At 46.3% G+C, this 21,637-nt stretch overlaps 1 protein-coding gene and 1 pseudogene across 1 annotated transcript; one reads left to right on the forward strand and one right to left on the reverse strand.

Moving 5' to 3' along the window:
• The first annotated feature begins 14,160 nt into the window (after window positions 1–14,160).
• LOC142803031 (uncharacterized) lies at window positions 14,161–17,812 on the forward strand (annotated as a pseudogene).
• A 2,001-nt stretch (window positions 17,813–19,813) lies between these two features.
• LOC142803407 (uncharacterized) lies at window positions 19,814–21,205 on the reverse strand. The gene has a single exon (XM_075888528.1). It carries the CDS (start codon window positions 21,023–21,025, stop codon window positions 20,108–20,110), a length of 918 nt encoding a protein of 305 aa, XP_075744643.1. The 5' UTR covers window positions 21,026–21,205; the 3' UTR covers window positions 19,814–20,107.
• Window positions 21,206–21,637: the final 432 nt, after the last annotated feature.

The following is a 21,637-nucleotide window of genomic DNA, read 5'->3' on the forward strand; positions in this document are numbered from 1 at the left end:
TCGTTCTACGCGTCACGCCACCCGTGCGCCACACTGCTCCTTCGCATCCCATCAGGGTTCCCTTTGGAAAAACATTGTTAATTTTTTTAGATGCGGAAGCATCTTATACTCGCGCCTTGTAGTGAGCTGTCCGCACCGCTTCTCGAACATTCGACAGCTGACGCGCGCGCATGCGCCGTCGCGCCGTCGCCCACCATCTGTGCCGCGCGCGCTTCTCCTTCGAGAACATTCGACAGCTGACAGCGCATGCGCCGTCGCGCCGTCGCCATCTGTGCCGCGCGCGCGCTTCTTCTTCGAGAACATTCGACAGCTGACAGCGCATGCGCTGTCGCGCTGTATATATGCTCAAGGTCGGCGCTCGCTCGCTCAGTTGCCGCTCGTCCGTTGGTTTGTACGGCGCGTCGACGTCCGAAGTCGCCGTGAAATGAATGCCAACGAATCCACAAACAGAATGATCGACGTCTCTTCGACCAGCGCCGGCCAAACTGTTGGCGGAACCGCTTCCGCATCCTCCTCAGTGTTTCCCCGAGGGAAGCTGCGGGCAATTTTTTTCTGCAAGATTGCTTTGCTGCGGCGTTCCTAGATGACGGCAGTCCTTCGCACAGAGAACAGCGAGAGTGTTATCTCTTAGGGGCATGATGCACGGGGAAATTGACTTTATAATTATGAATAATGTGACGACAGAAAGATGCTGTGTGTTGCCAATAACAAATATTACAATTGTGCATCTCATATTGGGTGGCAACTGCACTTCTTGCAGTTGGTTTTCGACATATGCGGCATTGCGCGTAGATTATGTTTTTTTTTTCACTGACGTGTTTTTTTATTTTTTTATTGTAACTTTCACATCCATGTAACAAAAAACTTCGCAAACACTTGTTTGGTCCCATAGCCTAACTGGCTAGTAGAGGGAGCAATTGTGTGACATACCTACATACTTGCGCAAGCGGTTACACAGCGACAAAGGACATCAACCTGGACACAATGTTTAAGACAGAAAAAAAGCAAAAAACATATGATTGAACTATACGAAGAAACATAGCGCAGAACATAGCTACTTATAGCACAGAGTAATACTAGCACTAGAATAATACTAATCATAATAATAATAATAGTAATACCAAATGACTATACAGACGTATTATTTAGAAAGTTCGCATGAAGTGCATGCTTCATGGCCAATGGAAAATTTCTAGCCTCTTTCACATCAGTCGGTATTGCATTCCATATGAGAGCGCCGTGAAATTCTATGAGCCTTCAACCGTAGGCATTTCTGGCTACTGGTAAATTAAAATAGTGATTCGGTGCAGCTCTTGTACAGCGCGCGGGTAACGTAAAGGTGCTTCATGGGAATGGGTCATCACGTGTTATTATTCCATGCACTATATCAGCAACACTAGACACGTAAACAGAGTCCAGTGGAAGTACACGCATCATTTGAAACAGTGGTTTTGCAGTATCCGTCCTGTTTGAGTATGTAATAATCCGGACTGCCCTCTTTTGCAGGCGGCTAATACATTTCAAATGAGTTTTATATGTACTGCCCCATGATCCTATACAGTAGCTCAAGTGACTGTGCACGAATGCAAAATATAGTATGCGCAAAATTGATGTGCCTAAACATTCACGGTTTATGAGCCTGATTGGAATATTTTCCTTGGGGCTTGTAATAGAAATTCCAAATATGCTCTTTCACAAATAGTGGACACACTACGAATATATGGCACGTATTGTATGAACCATAGTATCTTCTTGGCTTTCGCATGCCCCATCTGCCATGTGCTTGAGGCATGCCTTAGCGTAGGCTTCTGGACAGATAGTTACAATTAGACCAACTGAGGCTCCTAAGAACAAGCACAAATTTTGCGTTTAGCTCCTTCGTTTGCACACACTATAATTAACTACTTAGAGTGAATTTATGCCACTCAGTCGCAGCTTCCATTTCAGAGGGCCATCAAAGGGGTGAGATCCATAGTGGTTTTCACGTACTCATAGCTTGTTACGTGCGTACACAAAAGCAGATGTACGTGAGCACCACGTTGACAACATTGTTTCATAAGGGCTTCCTGGGTGCTGCTATGGAAAACCAAGCTCAAATCTGGGTGCGACGCTCGCAGAGCCCATCTATGAGTTATTGGGGACAGATTCTGCCCACGAAGGCGGTTGGTGACTGAATTGGGCAGCGTCGGTAGCAAGGACCGTTCGCACATGCGCTTTGTCCCGGAGAACTTCAAGTCAGCAATAGTTACATCGTCACAAGTCGCGGATGCAATTCGTGAAGTTTTCAGATGCACGAAACCTGTGGCGGCAGTCTTGTGACGCGACGAGCAGAGACGTGCAGTGGATATTCCCAGTTAGGATACGAGCAGTGGCGGACCCGCACGTTGCTTTGGAAGCCTGTAATCCGCTCTTAGCACTTGTAAATATGCGTGACGCCACAAACATACACTGCAGAGGAAAGGACGTTTCTCTTTTGCACATGCGCGTAAGTCGGCGCTCACTTTCCATCGAAAGACATGCTGGGAAAGTGTGTTGGCAAGTGTCGTGGCAGCCAATCAACACATACTCAAGAAGCAGGTGGTGGTTGGTTGATCACGCAAAAAACAACCGCTCGTTCCACTCGTGCAGAGTTGCAACAAGCACTTCGAAACCGAATGAAGATCAAGTACTAGAGAGGTTGCTGAAAACCAACGCAGAGGTGCCAGGGAAAAAAACGGCTAAGAAGATGCATCCGCTCGTGGGCGCACTTCAGTTCCTCCCGCATTTTTTTTGCATTTCTTTGCCTGCGCTCAGAGCTATCGCGAGAGCACGCGCGGACATATAGCGACATCTCATGACGGCCGCGGCAGCTATTCAGCTGGCGATGCTTTAACTAGGCAATAGCCGTGGATATTTGGGTGATTATAAGGTTATTTGGTTTATGTCATCAGTTCTGCAGGAAAAGTGTGTGACTTTTAGCTGATTTCGAAAATTCATTGTTAATTCCACGTTACAGTTATCACGCGGTAAGCGAAACTATGTGTAGCAGAGAACGCAACATCAATTCTTTAGTACTAGCAACCCAACCCCAAATTTCAAGGTTTGGCGAACGACGCACTATACAAGTCGTGCTGAGGCTCCGGCCTTTCCGTCACCTACCGCAAGCCGTATTTTGCAACGAATGCGCCCTACGATGACCTTTAACACCACCTGCTATAAAATAGATTTACAGACAGCTATGCCTTGACCTCATTCATCATAGTTATATATCCCTTGAGCATCAAGTAGGCTTCTTCCCACTCATCCATTTTGTTATCCTCTAGGCTATCTGCTCCCACTGTGAGCCCTTTCCAACATTTCTATTTTTTACCGGCATTCTAAACCTCTCTCTGATACGACCACTCCCTCCTTCGATACTAACAACCACACTGAAACTGAGATCGTCTGAAAAATGAAGACGTTCCAGTGGTCATCTTGGATGTATGACCTGGAATTACATGACAATGTGCTCAGTAATTTGGGGCTTTTATACAGAATAGATGCGTTCAGTAGTGAATAGTCATTCCAGCATGTTTTTGTCAGCCGTCAGTTGGCTCTGGCTTGATGTATAAAAATTTGGCCTGATTAGTTCACATGCTGTTTTGCCTTCTGATTACTTCTTTGAAGCATATTGGTTATTTCTTAATCTCTTTTTTTCAGCAACCTCGCCTGTGAATTCACTAGCTTTTTCTGTTTCTGTGAAAATTTAAGCAGTATTTTACAACAGCCTGAATACATATTTGCATTTTACTATACGCGGTATAATAAAGTCAGTTTCCTTGATTTTCTACTCATTTCTTATTGATATATTTTCGGTACCAGGTTGTGAAAACTGGCCACCTATTTCTTTTTTAATATATTTTTTTACTTTATTGCCAAGGAATATCGAGGGCCGCATCATTCATTGAATGAAATTTGAGCCTCGGTTGTTTTTTTTACACTTCGTCACTTTTCATCAATTGAACGTCCAATATCTAGGAGTGTTAGTATTGACTAGTATCAATCATGGTATACTGTTTACAGCGTTGAAAACTTCTTTCCAGTAAGCGGTGTTGCACATATCTTACCAAAACAAAATTTCCGTGAAAACATCGAATTGGGTTAAAATTCATCGCTTCGCTTTCATCGTTAACCTCGATAGCGATATTGTGTTCTGAGCGCTTACTTCGAAGACTTATTGTATATAATCTTTTCGAACTTGCTATGCACCCACTACGGGGACTTGATGGTGCAGTAACGTCTGTGCCATTTGTAGTGGGTGACGGAATTGAAACTATGAAGTCATATTGATAATTCCATCTTCTGACGCCACATGGCAATGTATGCTTTTACCACGCATTTTTACGGCAACAGTTGATATTGTATTGGGGAGCATGTAAAAAGGACGCGCGTGTGTGTGAAGCATGAAAGGATCTTTCACTGCATTTCCAAGCAGAGGAAGATATTTTCACTGTGCTCACAAAGAGGCATGACTGTGTAATTGAACACTAGCTTGTCATTCAAACAACCCGGCTTCGATCCCCACTCAGATCCAAACGATCTGAGTTAGACTGCCACTGGCACCCAAAATTTGGTTATTTGCCTATTTGTTTCGATTTTTCAATCACGCAAAGATGGTCGTTTTCTAGGTCTCACAAATATGATGGTTTCTCGCTCTCAGCCGCTAAAGCCGATGCCAGAATTACGGCGAAACAAGGTAATTAACGCTGTCGCGTTCAAATTTCGACCACTGTAGATGCACACAGTCGTTTTCTGTGCAGTGTTTATACCAGGATTCAGTATTTGACAATAGTCAAAGACAACAAGCACATCGAATCAGCAACTTCGCAGAAATGTCCCGTGGCGAAGATGAAAGAATTATATATACGTGGTATTCGAAGCAAGGTTCTAAGAGATATCGCAGCGTAATAATAGTACGAAATGCAATGCGCTCAAATTGAACGCCTAAAAACGCCTATCGGTCTTGGACTATAAGAGCAGAGATTTTTTGCAAGTACCTGTCGGATTGCGAAGCTTGTTTTATCCGTGCTGCCCGTGTAACGAGACCGGAGTTCCTCCATGTCGTCTCCTTCACAGTGAGCCAGTGGCTGACACCATCCTCTTCTACGCCACCGTCGAATGTCACAGATGCTAGCGTGTAATTCTCTTGAATACCCTCTGAAAGGCGCCGAAAGAAGGCGGTATTGATAGCTTTAGGTGACTTCATGAAGCACAACTTCCGCACGCATTTGCTATGCTTGACCGAGTCGGCGAAGTCTTTGCTGTCTTGCATGCGAAGTCTTTGCTGTCTTGCATGCTCATGTCAGGCATTTCGAGGAACAGATATTTCGCGTTTTGACCTCGACAAATACACTCGAGGATGATATTCCACCATAGGTTTTGATCAGGAGTGTCTAGTAGGCCAAAGTATCGAATGCAAAGTTTTATTGTACGTAACGCTGTAGCTGACTTCATAAATTCGGCTAATGCTGCCGCTAGCCGCATGTGGTCGTTTTGGATGTTGATGCTCAATGTTTTCAGGTGCTGGCAGTTCGGTAGCAGACGTAGTGCAGCTATGAAGCGGTCATCGCACTCCCAGGGCTGGAACTCTACCATTATAATGGCCTTGCAGGGTAACAATTCGGCTTCAAAAGTGAGATCTGCATCATAATCGATGGAAACTTTTTCATCCGCTCCGCTGTCTTTAGGCTCGGCGCAGAGCGTCCACATGTCAGAACAGTCGCAGGTTGGAGAAACACGGACCGTTTTCAGACATTCTTTCGCCATAAGGGCCCGGAAAAATTCGGACCACTTCGTCGTACGCAGTATGCACGAACAGAGCATCAATTCTTCCAAGGTGTCGTTGTCAATCAGAGGAGTAACCCAGCAGTCGTAAACTGAGAGCAGCTCAAAAGGCTCGTCGTCCGAAGTCACGATGGACAGCGAGCGCATTGCACACTTTTCTTTTATGATTCGCGATACCAGGGCCACGCTCTCTTCAGTTGCTTTGAACATGAAGAGTGAGAGCTTCTCGACGCTGTGATTTTCCAAAACGCCTTCAAGCACGGCAATTTGCAGCGACCAGTTACTCGTGCATTAAGACAAGTTCTTTAGCACAGTTGTCGAGCTGAGATACTGCTTCCACGTTTGGATATACGGGTCCGTCTCTAGTGCCAAGTCTTCAAAACTTAATTCTTCTAAGGTGGGCTTTCTCATGATAGCATTAAGAAGTGCGCCGACCGTCTGCTCATTGGTAATCCTATCACGTATGTGCAGTCCTCTCAAAGATGATGACACCTGAAAAAGTGCGCACACTGGTTCTCAATAGTCGACCAGGTCGAGCCGGCTGCTCCTCAATTCAAGGTTTTCGATATTCGTCAGGCAAGGTAGAATATCAGCAACAGTTCTCATTGCCGACGAGGTAATGCCATCTATGGCTAAAGTTTTTATTCCTTTTTTTTAGAGACGGAGCGCAAGAGACACAAACTCGTATACTCATCGGTGGAAAGCTTGATTATCACGCTGCCGATGCAGCGATGCGTTGTCAGCAACCAGTCAAGCGATTCGGCGCATTGCTGAAGGCGCCATGAATCGCCGTTTTGCACGGCTTGTGAGTGGGAGGTGTAATTCGTTATTGAGAGTTGGTTCGCCATCTCAGTCTCCTCTTGTATTTCAAATGTGGACCCGAGTAGCAGCTTGTTCCATGTCTGTAGCTTCGTCACAATTCGAAAGGTTGTATTTTTTGACGCTCTACAGGGAACAAGGTATTCCGAGGCTCTTCCCTCGAAGAACTCCATGTCTTTCTCGTTTGTTTCGCGTATCATGTGGAGCACAACCCAGTGTCGGTCGGTCAGTACTGTCGCAGCAGTCACGCACCTTCGGGAGATTCCTGCCTAACCTGCATCGATAGCAATATATTCTCTAAAAAATCTTCGAGGAAACAATGATTACTTTTGCACGCTTGATTTAGGGTTTAGTGTTTTCCCCTCTCGAATTTATGCGCAGAGATTCTACAGTACAATCATCATACGAACACAACCATCACGTGTTGTGCACAATCGGGACAATTTTTAGGCGAAAAAGGGGCATGCTTAAGAGAGAACCTGCCGGTAAATTACAAATGCCGTGACTAGGCTTGGTCTTCAAGTAAAAAACTATATATGTTGCTAGCGTTCGAAGTTCTTACGGTGCAGCTCGTCGCTTGAAACAGACCCGTTTCAAAAAACGTCACGGTATCGTCGCACAGGTGAACCAACGGATGCAATAGCAACGACTTCGAATTGAACGCTGAAAACGGCAAGCAGATCTAAACGTGCAGCGCACTGCTCACACACAAATAAGGCACAAAAACAACACACACATGTATCACAAGAGCGAACTAACAACGTTTCCCGTCACTTTACACTTAACGCGTTGTTTAAACAAAAACGACGCACGAAACCTAATCAAAGGTACAGATAAGTGCAAAGTTACAAGTTTCCCGGTTGTTCGCTGTATTTGAAAGGGGCTCTTTTTGGGAAACGCAGCCTGTGCAGTGAGTAAAGTGACCTATGTGGACCTGGCAACTAACGCAATCGTTCCGGTGAAAGCCCAACACACCACAATTTTCGCTGCAGAAGGATAAACACGTGCCCAAAAGCATCCTACCCCCCTCTTCCCCCCCCCCCCATCCGCGGGACGAAGCACACGTGGGAGAAAACGCGCGTCGGCACATCGCGACTAGCCGAGTGTGAAGCGCGTGCGGCTTTTTTTTTAAGACGATGGTGTTTCTTGGGGACCTTCGACGCGAAAATTTTGGTCTGTATGTCTGTACATTTCTCTGTTTGTCCACTCGCGACGGCATCGGGTATTTGAAACGGCCGACTCCATTCGATGCGCCCACCAATTTTGCTGAAGATTCAGCGTTCTTACTTGTCAAACTGTTTATTAAAAAGCAATTAATGCACATGTCTGGTTGCACCATAAAACACGTATATATTCTGCATGTGCGTCTTTTACAAGAAAAGACATACATAAGTAATTTTAAGAACCGTAGCGCTTGTCACGCTCCGCTGACCACGCAACGCTTGCTCGAATAGGCAAGTGTTTCCGATGCTTTGCTAAGACTAGACGGTTGTGGCACCTACCCGTCGCCTTGCGTTCTGCACCTTATCACCTCTGAGACAGGCGCGCACACCCGTCTCAGAGCCACGCGCTTCGTTTTCCAAGAACACTGCCAGATGGCGCTCACGTCTGACGTGTGACGGGACTTGATGCGTTTGTTCGCTTCCGCTACACGCTCGAGCAATTCTGACGCAGTGACTCGAGAATGCCATTCACTGATTTTCTGGCGCAGAAAATCAAATGAATGTTTTGTTTGCTCTCCACACGCTAGACTATCGTCTTTCGACGACATTTGCAGATTGATATGCAGATATGGGGCCAATTCTTTTCTTTTTAGAGTTATCTTATATATAGATACGTATTCATATACGGTGCATGACGTCGACGCCGGCGGCAAAAACCAGCCGAGATTGTCCATATATTTGCTTCCGCAATTGATTTGAAGATAGCTAGCCTTATATGCAGTATGAATGGCGGCTAGTCACTGCGAGTAGCCAGTTCAAGCGTGGGTTGCATACGCAATGAACTGTAAAAAGCTGAGCCAACTTTCTTGATATAAACACTCATAATACAACACCCCTAAACTTTCAACTAAGGCCGCATGTCCCCTTGAAGCACGACAGGTGCCGCCATTTGTGAGGCAAATATACAGTACAGAGAAGCGCACTTGCAAATTACGAAAAGGGTTGATTGCCGCTCCTCTGAGAGCCCCGTAGGAAAGATTAACTATTTTTGCATCAATATGACTGCACGCGATGTGGTCGCTTTTTGTGGAAAACAGTTTCATTTTTTACGTATTTTACAACGTTGACATCACCGCTCCCTGATCATCGTTGCATAGGCCTGTGTACTCAGATGTGGATGCACGTTAGAAGAACCTCAGGTGGTTGAAATTTGCAGAGCCCTCCTTCTACGGTGTCTTTCATAATCAAATGGTTCTTTGGGGATGTTAAACTCCACCTATCGATCAATCATCTTTGTTGGCAACTATGCGACGAATCGAAATGAAGTAGGTGTCCGTGCGAAAACGAACCAGCCTCTTGAAAATCCAAAGGCCGTGTTTTCAGCACTACGATATAATAATTAAAACGGCCTTACATACTGCCATGTGATAGGAACGAGAAAGAAGGCTGCTCCTAGGCTGAAAAGTTCGGAACCCTGTACTTTGGCTTGCTCGCTCACGAAAAGTGAAAAGCCAAGATGCAGCAGAGAATTCGAACTTTACACAGATAACACCGAGAACGGTTGTCGAGTAACATAAACATTCCAGAAACGCGTCGTTTTTATACATGTGTCATAGGGACTTCTTGTGTTATTGCTTGGCCTCACTTAGGCTTTCTAACAAGCTGTGCAATTGACGTCCAGCGTGTAATCTAAACAGAATGAGATCACACCATCGTGAATCCTCCCAAACCTAATGGCGCAATCTACTTCGGGCTTTGCTATCACATTTTTTGGGGGAAACTACATGCATGCACAGAGATACATTAAACTAAAGCAAAAAAATAAACGAGTGTAGCAAAATAAATATGTACAGGGATATGTGTGGTTCGAAATGATTGCCCACAGGGAAGAGTTGAGACAAGCGCCGGCACTAGTTAACTACACAGTTGTTGTTCTGGCTGCGCATTCAAGTGACAGAACCGCATAACGACGCGTGCGCACGCATGCTAAGAGCGGATAAAATAAATGACGTAAGAAGTAATGAAGGTGTGCCTGCACATATTCATACTCTCACAGACGCGACATAATTGAAGTACAATTGTTACAGACGTGTGCGTTGTCCTTGTTTCCATGGGCTTGCTACACAATCCATGCCTGTTCCTTCTGACTTCTGCCAAATAATAACGTCTGGCGAAATTCCCGGGCTGAATTTTAGCAGGAGTTAGGTGATTAACACTGAGTGCTCCATTGTCATTATCATTTGCTTTACAAACGTTCTCCTTGAGCCACGCAATCATAAAGCGCCCGGTTTACCTGATGTCAGTAGCCCTCAAGGGCAGAGGTATTCCATGCTGGCTCCACACAGGATGCTCGATTTGGCGCCAACCCTTGCAACACCGGCCCCAAAGTAGAGCTTGCTCCGCTGTAGCCCCACACCTGCGGTGATAGCAGGCCAATGGCTAAATCACGCACCAAGTCTGCTATATCCCGCGCAACTGTCGTGTGGTATACATGATAGCAATTTGAGATGAAGTTTTGCATCCCTATCCCACGCTATGATTACAGGGATGCCGTTTTGGTGGGTTATGAAAATTTTGACCAGGTGGAATTCTTGAACGTGCGCCGTCATCGTGTGGTACATGGGACTCCACGATTTCCCTCTTCACTGAAATGTGGTCGATATTGAACCCCTAACCTTGGGGCTTCTAGCCGAACACCAAAACCACGGAGCCACCATGGTGGACTATGTGGGAAACGCTGTTCCCCTGTCTCGTTGAAAGATTTACCTCAAACAAACTGGGCGCGGCAGAAAGGAGTGGTTTGAGACTCTAATGCTGAGAAAAAGTACATAATGTTGATGAGGAAGCACATAGTGTGGCTCGTCTTATTCCTGCTCCAGTTATGGCACACAATTAGGTGACACGTTGCTTTTTGGCAAAACAAAAAATGAACACGACTGCCTTGCCTTGGAAGTGTACCACATGAATATGATAGCAAACACTAATAATAATACGTCTACTGCCTTCCAACGATCAGCATATGAATTGAGGCATGTGCATCATCGTTAATTATTTCTTGTATTACGTTTCACTAAGCGGCCTTGCGACGAATACGCTTATGTGGTTGCGGTTTTTATATGCGTTCATGTGAGAAGAAAAAAAACACTGGTTAATCAGTGCTAGTGCTTGTCTCATTTCTCTCCTTGTGGTCCCTCTTGGTTTGCACTCGAGTCTTGTTCTTGAAAGGTATGTTTAAACTTGGCGCCTCCAAGGTTTATTATTTTCAGAAACAAATTCACATTCCAAAACGAACTCTCCACTTCACCGTCAACAGGCACTAATTAACTTTGTTGCTCAAAATAATAAAAATTTTGTGTTAGTAATTTTTACACCCGACGCCCATGATTTAATATTGAAAGACGCTCTTGAGAGTAGGGGGGAGGGCACCAGAAAAATTTATTCTCTGATGTTCTTTAACGCACTCCGGAACGGGCATTCAACAGCCTGCCATAAACGGAATCTGGTCACAGCGGCCGGTGTACAATCCCGCCACCTTCGGGTCAACATAAAAGATCCATTACCACTACACCACGGTGGCAGGATACATACACCTCTAAAGTGATATTCACACGGAAGAGCTGAATCCCGCTGCTCCGCGGACCGAATAGTGACGTGATTAGCTTCATCCGCCGCAGCAGCGGAGACGTCGCGTGCACACGCCCGGAGCTACGCTCGCGGAGTCTCGTGGATACTCTCAACTCATGTGCTTATGCAGAGAACTTGCGTGGTCATGCAGGCCACACGCTTTGAATGAAAATTAACAAAAGCCACTCGCCTCTTCCACTGTCACACGAAACACAGTTGGTCGTTGGCGCAAAGCTAAAACATGTGGATCGTAAGCCGGCACCCTGCTTCCTAGCCATGCCAATCTGAGCAATGTTGACAGACTCGATGCTCAATCCTCTCGATCGAGAGCAGACGACCATGAAATGGGGGGATCAAAATAGACGGGACCAGTACGTTTCGATTACAGGCAGGTCACGTGATGCGCATTTCACTGCGAAACTTCTTTCTCCGTTCCCTCGTGTGAATCCACCTTAAATGTCGCAGACATCACGAAAAAGCAGACGTAAGTGCTCACGCTGTGATTGTCGATGTGGAACTGGAGGCGAGCCGCTGAACGATGCCTCGCGGTCTTAGAAGTGAACGGACCTAACCGGCGCAGTTCTCCAGGTCAGGCAATAAATTAGCTGAACAACGAGCAGGCGCCGATCTCGTAGTCGTGACTCGAACCGTACCAACGGCTAGACAGGCGAGGTCTCCCGGCAGCAGCTACCTGTGCTTGGAGCGAAGGACCATCCCAGCTCTGGAGGACCTGTGATCACGCGCTTCGGCTGTGCGGCTCGATGTGATGCTGATGATGATAATCTACGTCGATGGCTCTGATCCACAAGCTTAAATCTTACCAGAGTTGCTCACACTCACTTTGCCAGATTAGTGAAAAATGAATAGCCTAACGAAAACGGACAAACATTATTGCTTGAGTTGTCACACAATTAGCAATAATTTGTGTAAAATAACGTTGGTAAAGCTAGAATGAACAATAAAACAGTTATGGTTCAATAACAATATTTCCAACAGTTGAGAAAGCATTAATATGGGGCACATTGCCAATGCGGAGGCTCGCAGACATGTAGCTAGAAGCCAGGCAACGCAGAAGCAAACCCGTTGCCAAGGAGACTCTGTTTGAAGTCTTTTAATTGTTGCTGTTCATACACATGACGCAGCCCATTCAATGCACATTTATCCCCACAGAGCCTATTTTTCTTCTACTTCTTTTACAAATTTAACCTTAGCTTGCAACCGTGAATTGGGTGCCTGTTGCAACTGTCCAATGAAATTGATGCTTAAACGCCTGAAGGTGCAGGCGGGACATAAGCGAAAATTAGACGGTCCTGTTGTCTCGACAGACGTTACTGTTTGTGCAGGTGGCGCTGTAAATGCACTCTTCCCCGCTATATCGCAAACGTGCAGTGATGTTCAGAAGCATGGAATGAGATTTGCAGCGGGAATAATATCATTCTAAATGTTTTTGAACCCCACACTATTTGGCTCGATATCTTGCAAAGCTAAGCAAAAAAACTAGTTTCAAGTACACAAGCTCAAGTAAAAATTTTAGAAGCATCACTGATGACGGAGTATGAAAGACATAACTTGGGGGCAAATACAAGCCAGCGCGCAGGGAACACTTACTGAAACCAGACAAGGACAAGAGAAAGTTACGAAGGCGAATAGCTATATAAGTTGTAAAAGGCATGCTGCTAGGGTGAGCGGAAATGCGTGAGTGAGTTATAACACTGTGTCAATAGCACATATGTTGCAAAATTTTTTTTCTTAATATGATATTATCCAGGAACCAAAGCTTAGTCACACATAACAAGAAAGTAAGAGCATGCCTAGGACTTTTAAGATAAATTAATAACAGTTCCTATATCAAGATGAGTTCAATCTTTATCGTAGAGTATAGCAATAATAGTTTAGAACTGAAATGAAGTATGAGCCAAATTTCGCAACTGTGTGAACCGAAGTGAGCGTGATCCACTAAAATAGTGCTGCGCCAACACATCATGGCCAAAACAACCAACATATATACGTTTCCAACCTGTTTCAGGTGCGACCTAATGAATCTGCGTTGCGCCGGTCTGTACACGTGGACTAGTGGGAATGGTGCTCGCCCCAAAGGTATAGACCTCATGCAAAATTGCTGCCGTTTGTCGGCCATTGCGTGCATACCGCCTTGTTAAAGGCTCGAGTACGGCCCAGTACGCACACGCCGCGTGGGTTTACGTAAACGTCTACGTCAGGCGTGTCGACACGAGGCGCGTAATGGCTGACAACCGCAATGCCGACGTATTATTGCGTCCCTTGCTGCACACTGAGCGCAACTATAAGAAAGCTGAAGAAGAAAAAAAGTGATCTGTAAAGTTTGCCCCTTGTTATTTCTTCAAGCTGATGACGTTTCCAAAATGTGCTCCGGATACTGCTCTCGATAGAAGTTTTCGCGTTCTCCTTTCTAAGCAACTATGACGTGCAACAGCATTTGTACTCGTGTTTCCTCTAATTGTGGCACGGCGAAGCAAAGCAGTTTTCATCAACGTTTTCACTAGCAGCCGTTTAACAAAAGAAGGCGACTCGTACGCTTAGCGCAGAAGCCACGTTCGCGCAAAAAGCTTCCTTGCGGCTAATAGATCATATGCGAAATTGCTTTGTGCTCTGGCAACACTGTGCACTTCGACCCCGCCGCCATTTTAATGTGGGCGAGCGGTTGACGGAAACGCGTTCGCTAGTACGGCCGTACGACTTCTGAACACCCGCTTCACTGCGCTGAGCTACTGCGATGGCCACAAAAAGACGTTTCCCAGTGCCCGAACATATGATGTGGACAAACTGTTTAGAAAACTTGCCGTATATATCGAACGACACTGTAGCGGACCTGATAAACCAGGCGCCGACGTCATCCAAGCAGCAAACCAAATCTTATGCCTTCGCCGTGGAAGCGTACACCTTGCCGTCGTCGGTTGTGACCAACGCCTGTGACACAAGTTAGGTAAGCGACGTTTTGTGTAGCCTTCTGAAAGCATGCAGTGCTTTTCCTTTTGGAGCAACGTACAAATAGTGCCGTCGATGTTAACGTCGTGCGGGCGTTCTCGGCGAGGTCGGTCATATCACTGCGTGTTTCTTTCACTACGCGTGATCACGTGCTTGGATAACTTGTCATTATGGCTTGGCAAGAGGAGGCTATGGTTTGGCGTTTATTTTTAGCATGTCCGATCAGCAGGCGTGGTCGCGCAGGAACTTCGCAGCTGTTCCGGTGGTGCAGTGTGCATGCCTTGAAGGACATCGCTCGTACTATGAAAACAGTTTTTTGCGCAAATTTCGTGTCCGCACGTATGCATTACTGGTCTAATATAATGTGCTGCCTTTACGAGTGCGCATGCTGCTTTGTATAAAACACGACGTACGCTAGTTTGTTCACTAAACATTTAGACTAAACGGGTCTACAAGGACAGCTAGAAAGAACGGAACTGATCCACCGCAAGTGTCAACGTAAGTTTACAGTGGGACTCCTTAAAAACCTGATTCATTCGGTGCATGTTGGTTTGGAGATTTTTCAGCAGCATTGGCATGTGGTTTTCCAACTCGTCAATAAAAAGCAGTGTTTTTTTATGTTACACTAGAGGTTGTTCACATCGAAGCACTTCATGCAGGTTTTGTATTATTGCTCTGTAACGTCAGCTGCGCAGGGGTTTTCCCGAATGACATAGTAATTACTTTGTGGAGGGTAGGTTGCATAACCTTGTTGCTTTGCATAAAGCTGTCATGGCAAGTGTCACGACAGCTTTATTCCTACTTGTGATATGGCACTCGGTAAAAAGATGACAAACTTGACTGTGTGCAGCTTACAAAGTTCTTTTTTGTTGTTGTTGTTGCTCTTACAGTCTCGGGATTGTCTATGCACGTGCCACGTGCTACCTAAGCCAGAAGAAGAGTGGCCGGCCGGACAAAGTCAGCTTGGTTTTGAAAAGCGACAGTGGAGCAGTGGCAGATTCTACTTGTGAGTGCCCCGCTGGGGCTGGTGGTGCCTGCAGCCACATTCTTGCGGCTCTGCGCCTCCTTGTTCTGCTGAAACAGAAGGGCTTCAAAGAGGCACCACCAGAGCTTTCATGCACCGAGTTGCCGCAGCAATGGAGGTGCCCCCGACGACAAGGCATCAGGCCTATGGCCGTGCAGAACGTGGACTGGCGGAGTCCACGTGAGGGTGGCATGGGCATGCCAATGCCCGTGCGACTTTTTGATGCGCGGGCTGAGGAGCAAAAGGAGAAGCAACACCTTGAAGCGATCCATAGCCCGGGAGAGGACCTCCAGAGCCTCGGGACCTTCGACTTTGCTGCCATTCTCCTTGCTGCTGGGGGGCCGTCAGTGGACACAAAGCTTGGGCCTGCGCCTGCGGGGTCTGCACTGTCGTACCAGCAGGCAAAACTCCCTGCAGGCTTCACTACGTGGGTGTCACCCAGCATTTCGCAAGGGGCAGCCACCGTGACACCAGTGCCAGCTTTGACTCTGTTTAGTGACGGAGCCTCACAGCCACCCTTGCCCGGCAGATTCACGGCTGAAGAATGGAGGGTGTTGACTGTAAGTGCAGTATAGAAAAGATACTTCTCTCTGCACTGGTGGAGTGTGTACCATTCATGCTTTTAACTGAATAGGTGGACCTAGATGTAGAGCACATGCAGCCTAGAAATATTCTTATGCAGTTCTCTGTAAAAAGAGAGAGCGAGAAAATTATGAATGCCCTATTTGCTTCCACCAAATGTTACAAATGCCAAGACAATGGCCCCAGTGATGATAGTGGTTAAGCAATTTTAAACTACAGGCAAACCCAGCACTAATGCTGTGCTTTATTTTATCAGTGCAGATCATTGCTTTATGTTCTACGCTTTGAAGGGTGTTAAGCTGTGTGGTTATTAAACAGTCTCACTCATATGTGCTTCTACAGGCTAACATTTGCTATTTGCTAGCTTTACCACCCAATATTCGTATTTTGATTCATTTCAATGCATCAGTGTAATGTAAACCAAGACTTACACTTAATCGAACTTGGGGCCACTGTCGATTGCATGTCCTCTGATTTTGTCAAACCTGCATTATAACAATAGAGTTTTAGAATAGGGATGACCGGGCGCTAACGCTGCGGCGGCAGGTGGTGGAGCCCGACTCAGGTGCGCATTCATTCTGTGGTGCAAACACCGATGCCTCGGTTGGGGTGTGTGCCACTCTCAAGCCCAAATCTCTAGCTACTTTTGCGAGGACGACAAACACCCCGTTGTTTTTTTTTGTTTTTTTATGTGCGCGGTCACCATCCACTGCATATGCCATTTTGAACATGAGGGGACACACGTGTGGACTTCTTTTTATTGTATTGCGCTTTGAAAACATTTGCAGCGTCATGAGCTTCTATATCCAAATGCAAAAAATATATGGAACCCTAGCTATCCAAGCTTTGCTTAAAAAACCGGGAACTGTGCTCCTCTCTTGCCTGTTCCTATTAAAAAGCACAATTTCATTGCTGCTGCTGTTCTGCCATTCATGCCATTGACTCTCCTAAAAGTGGCTCCTAAATCTGTCTTTTGATGACTGGCTATTAATCTTAGTGCAGCACGGTACCGAAAACAAACATTGGCATACCAGCTAGGCTGCAGGAAAGCTGATTGGGTCTTGCTAGTAGTCAAAGTACAGTGTATGCAAGCTCTGAGCCGTTAAAAGTTTCTAGCACTTTCTCATGCTATGTTTACTTCCACATTGTGCAGGAGATCCAGCTGTCACAAGAAGAAGCTCGGGACCTCGAGCTGAACTCAAGGCAGCAGCGGCTCAGTGAACGCTGGCGACAGGCACGGGCCAATCGACTGACAGCGTCAACTTTCGGCCACGTCGTCAGGCGGCAGGCATGGACGGAGAAGGGCCTCCGTAACCTCACTGAGCCGAAGGACCTCACGCACGTCCGTACGGTGCAATATGGCATAAGGAATGAGAACACGGCCAAAGATAGGTATATAGCTGTCATGAACAGCTACGGGCACAATGTGTCAGTGCAGCATTGCGGCCTTGTGGTAGACCCTGTGTGCCCTTGGTTGGGTGCAACACCAGACGGACTCGTGTACGACCCGGAAGAACTTTCATATGGTTTGTTGGAGGTCAAGTGCTCCCATTCTCTGAAAGACTCTGAGCCAGAGGAAGCGAAGAAAAGAAAGTTTTCCTTGGTGTTCGGAGAAAATGGTGAACCGCAGCTGGACAGAGATCATGAGTATTATGCTCAGGTGCTTGGGCAGATGGCCCTCACTGGCTGCTTGTGGGGCGATTTTGTCGTGTGTTCGGAAAAGTGGATTGGCATTGAGCGCATTTGGTTCGACAGGAACGAGTGGGAGGATATGCGCAAAAAGCTTGATGCCTTCTTCTTTGAGCAAATGCTGCCCCATCTTGCCACGCGGTAATCAGTGATGCTTCCAGATTTCGGCTGATTAGTGCGCCAAAGCTACACCTAACCTATGAGGCGTGCACAATACCTGCACACCCTAGCCAAGAGGTAACTCGGTGCTACCTTCGTGCCAGAGGATCTTTCAATACTAAAAAAATAACGCTCCGAGCTTTACTTGCCATTTGTGCATCTGGGCAATACTGTGCCCTGTGATGGATGGTTCCAAATTGTCTTGGCTGCCTGGGCATCTTAACGTGCACCAAAATCTCAACGCAGAGAAGGCAACACAACATAATACCTTGAGACAAAAAAATTTTCCTTTTGCGGACATGTGGAAATAAAAACATTGGCTGCTTTATTGTGAACCAAACATACACAGGCTGATTTCGTGCAAGAATTTTTTCAGATTCACTTTTTTCACTAGACTTCACATTGCCACAGCACAAGTTGTGGAGACCACAATAAGGAAATAAAAAATCTCATGCATCATATTTTGGGTAAAGATAAAAGATTGCATGTCATACCTATTATTATTAGACTCCCATCCAAGCTTTTTAAGCAGTGTTTAATGAATCTTAGTACATACTTGCAGCATCCAGGTGCTTGTATTCATACAGAACTTAGTGAGCCCTTAAAAGTTTTGGATACGTGTAAGAGAATATAGATATTGTACGTGAGCTCACACTCGCTCGATTTAATCTTGAATAATTTAAAATCTCGCCGATGAAAGTTCAGAAAAACACCATTTTTAGGCATAGTGATGCTTTGTAACGCATCAGTTTAAGTGATATTGCAGGAAGAGACGCAAACACAACGTAGCAGTTTTCTTAACCACACGCTACAGAGTCACAAGGGACATGTACTTTTGTGTTCCTGCACTTTTTTTTTTGAAATAGAGAAATACTCCGCACGCAGGGAGTGCGCCTTTCAAGCCATGCAAGGGGGACAGCTCCACATGTTTTAACATGTGATACACAGTGATACACAGAAGTGCTACGGCTTCAAAAAAAGCAAAAAAGGGCAACGAAACATGCCTAAAGGGGGGGGGGAGAAAAGCTATGATTGTGTGCCACATTGCAATGCTGCGAATTAAATTCTTATCTCATCCAAATAAGTTATAATGTACATGCTAGCACCACTCAATCCCTTTGTGAGAATTTTTTCGGACTTGATTACTTAAAATTTAGTCTGTGGTAACCAAAAGCATGTCATGACTGGACACAACCACATCTTCTGCCATTGAGCTGCACATGGACAAAACAAAACCAGTTTATAATCAATCTTTGCAAGATTTGTTACAATGAGAGTCAACTTGAGGTAGGTTAACAAACACAACACAGTATATGAACAATAAGGAAGGATTACAAATGAGCGAAGAAATAATAATAGAGCTTGACAAAGTACTGCTGTGAATCCAGGTTCGGGAGACTTTTGGTAGCGCGAATGGTGTCCGGAGATGACCAGGAAAAAAACGTACATGTATTTACACGGTGAGTACAAGTTTGGTGGTTACGTCTTTGAACGAATCACACAGTGAGCAACAACTTAACAGCGCACAACATTGCCTTCTTGCTCAAGGCTTTTTGTTCGCGCACGTGGCGCCCCTGAGTGCTCAAGTCACATAGCTGCAGATTACCAGTTTCACGGTCCGTGCTGTCATCTCCCTTTTGATCCTGCAGTCATCCTCCATTTGTGGGCTCGTTTCCTGGCCGGAGCAGCCGCTTTACGGACTGAGGCGGAAAGTGAAATTGCCTGCGTGTTTGAGATTTCAGTGCACGTTAAAGACCCCCAGGTGATCAGAATTACTCCGGAGCCCTCCACTACGGCGCGCTTCATCGCCTGTGTAGCGTCGGCACGTTACACCTCACAACCAGTCAATCATCAGTCGTCGGTGGATTAAAACGTGCCAAGTGCTGTGTGTTCTTTTAGATGCGGAGCGTAACTGCGAATGCATCTTAGGCTTGGGCTCTGTCCTTCCATAGTCCGTCGTCCGCATGCCACCTGCGCATGCGCCCAGGAAGACGCCGGCAACACTGTCGCTCCAGGAGCCATCTCATGGTCGGGGCTCGTGCCGGCCCAGGAGGACACCAGCAACACTGTCGCTTCAGAGCTTTTAAAGTGTAAGCGGGCTCGTCTCGTGAAAGCAAGTGCGTGCGCTGAAAAAAAAACTCTTGCACTTCATTGGTGCATTGCAAAAATATATACTTTGTGATAAGTCGCAAAGTGCTGTTCAGATGGAGCCCCGTTACGCTCCGCATCCTTCGCAGGAATCCCCTCGTGGGAAAGGGCGTAATTTTGTAGCTTGCCACATCTAAGGCTCTTGTTGCGGTTTGCCACTTGACTGTTGAATGAGAGAAGACTGGAAGTTGCTCAGGATTGCCGTCACAGTCCAAATTTGGTTAATCAGTGGAGCCAAGGTTAACGGTATGGGTCTATCAAAAATGTGGAATGCCTTTATCCGCTGTATCCGCCGCTCCACGTGTATCCGCAAAGCAGCAATCTCCATTGTAGATTTCACTTCCTCAGGTGAGAATGTGCCACCCTTCAGGAACGGTGGCAAGTTCAATTTCACTCCATTCTTTTCCAAGAGATCTTCGATGCGAAAGCCGTTATCTGCCATAACAGCATCTTCGTCGTCAAACTTCAAGTCTAAAAAACCACTCCTGATCACACACTCTCTGTCTGAGCTGGATCCTGTGAAAAGCTCTGAAACAAAGGCGACAAGGCAATTAGGCAGGACGCCGATGAGTCCCTTGAATGTGTTGCTCGACTTGTATGGGGAGTACGTTGTAGACTGTAGGGACAAGGATGATGGCACCTCGCACTGTATTTCCGTGGCGTCCAGGATTACTCGAGTCGATGAATACTTTTCCTTAAACTCGGGTGGCATTGTAGCATCTACAATTCTTCTAGGAGCCCACAGAGGTAACAGGCCTAGTTTGGCATACAGGAAGTTAATCCACGATGGGCATATTCGGGACACAGTTGACTGGGCAATGCAGAACCTGTGAGCCAAATCATCTTCAAACAGGCCGAGGCGCAGTCGGACTAGCACCAAAAACAGCTCATTTTCCGTGCTTAGTTTTCTCTTCCGCCCTCGCGATGATCTGGGTTCACTGCTTTCTGCACGTTCTGAACGTAGAACGTTGCACCCATCATCACCGGTGTTCAAGTAGACCAGAAGTTTCTTGAAATGGTTGTAGCTTGGCAGCCCAGTGTAAAATAGCATGTCTTCGTCGCAGTCCTTGAACCGTTCCACTGTGAAGGGAGCCGTTCGTTCTCTTTCAGCAGCAAGTTGGCAACTCAAGGACGCCTTTTCGAAGCCCAGTTGCCCGATGATTCCTTTTGCAGCAACAAGCTGCTCCTTGATTTGGCAAAGCTCGTCTCGGAGCCGCGCGATTTCGTTGTTTTTCTGTTTTATCCTTTCGGCCAAACGTGCATTTTCACCTTCAAGTGAGCTGTTGAGCCTAGTGGGTTCCTCTAGACCTACCGGTGCTGCCTTCACTTCATCTGGGCTATGCATAAGCTCATCGCCTAGCACTCCTGGGCCTAGAACCGGGTTTTGGCTTCTTACTTGTGGTGAAGCACGTGGCTTTGGGGGCTTTCGTTCTTTCTTTTCCTTGGAAAAAGCAAAAAACTGACAGAACTGCCGAGTCCCGAAGGAGGCTGCGGCAACTCGCAACGCTAGGTATAAAGTCCGATGACCTAAAATGCTTCGAGCAGACCTTCGTTGACTTGCCGACTTGAAATTCCGGGCCTTCATTCCTCTTGATCGCAACAATCCACTTCTTGTATATCATTGCATCTTTCGGAAAGCGGTGGAAGGATACCTACAAGATAT

The sequence above is a fragment of the Rhipicephalus microplus genome, chromosome 3, assembly GCF_043290135.1.
Source record: "Rhipicephalus microplus isolate Deutch F79 chromosome 3, USDA_Rmic, whole genome shotgun sequence".
Classification (NCBI taxonomy): Eukaryota; Metazoa; Arthropoda; class Arachnida; order Ixodida; family Ixodidae; genus Rhipicephalus; species Rhipicephalus microplus.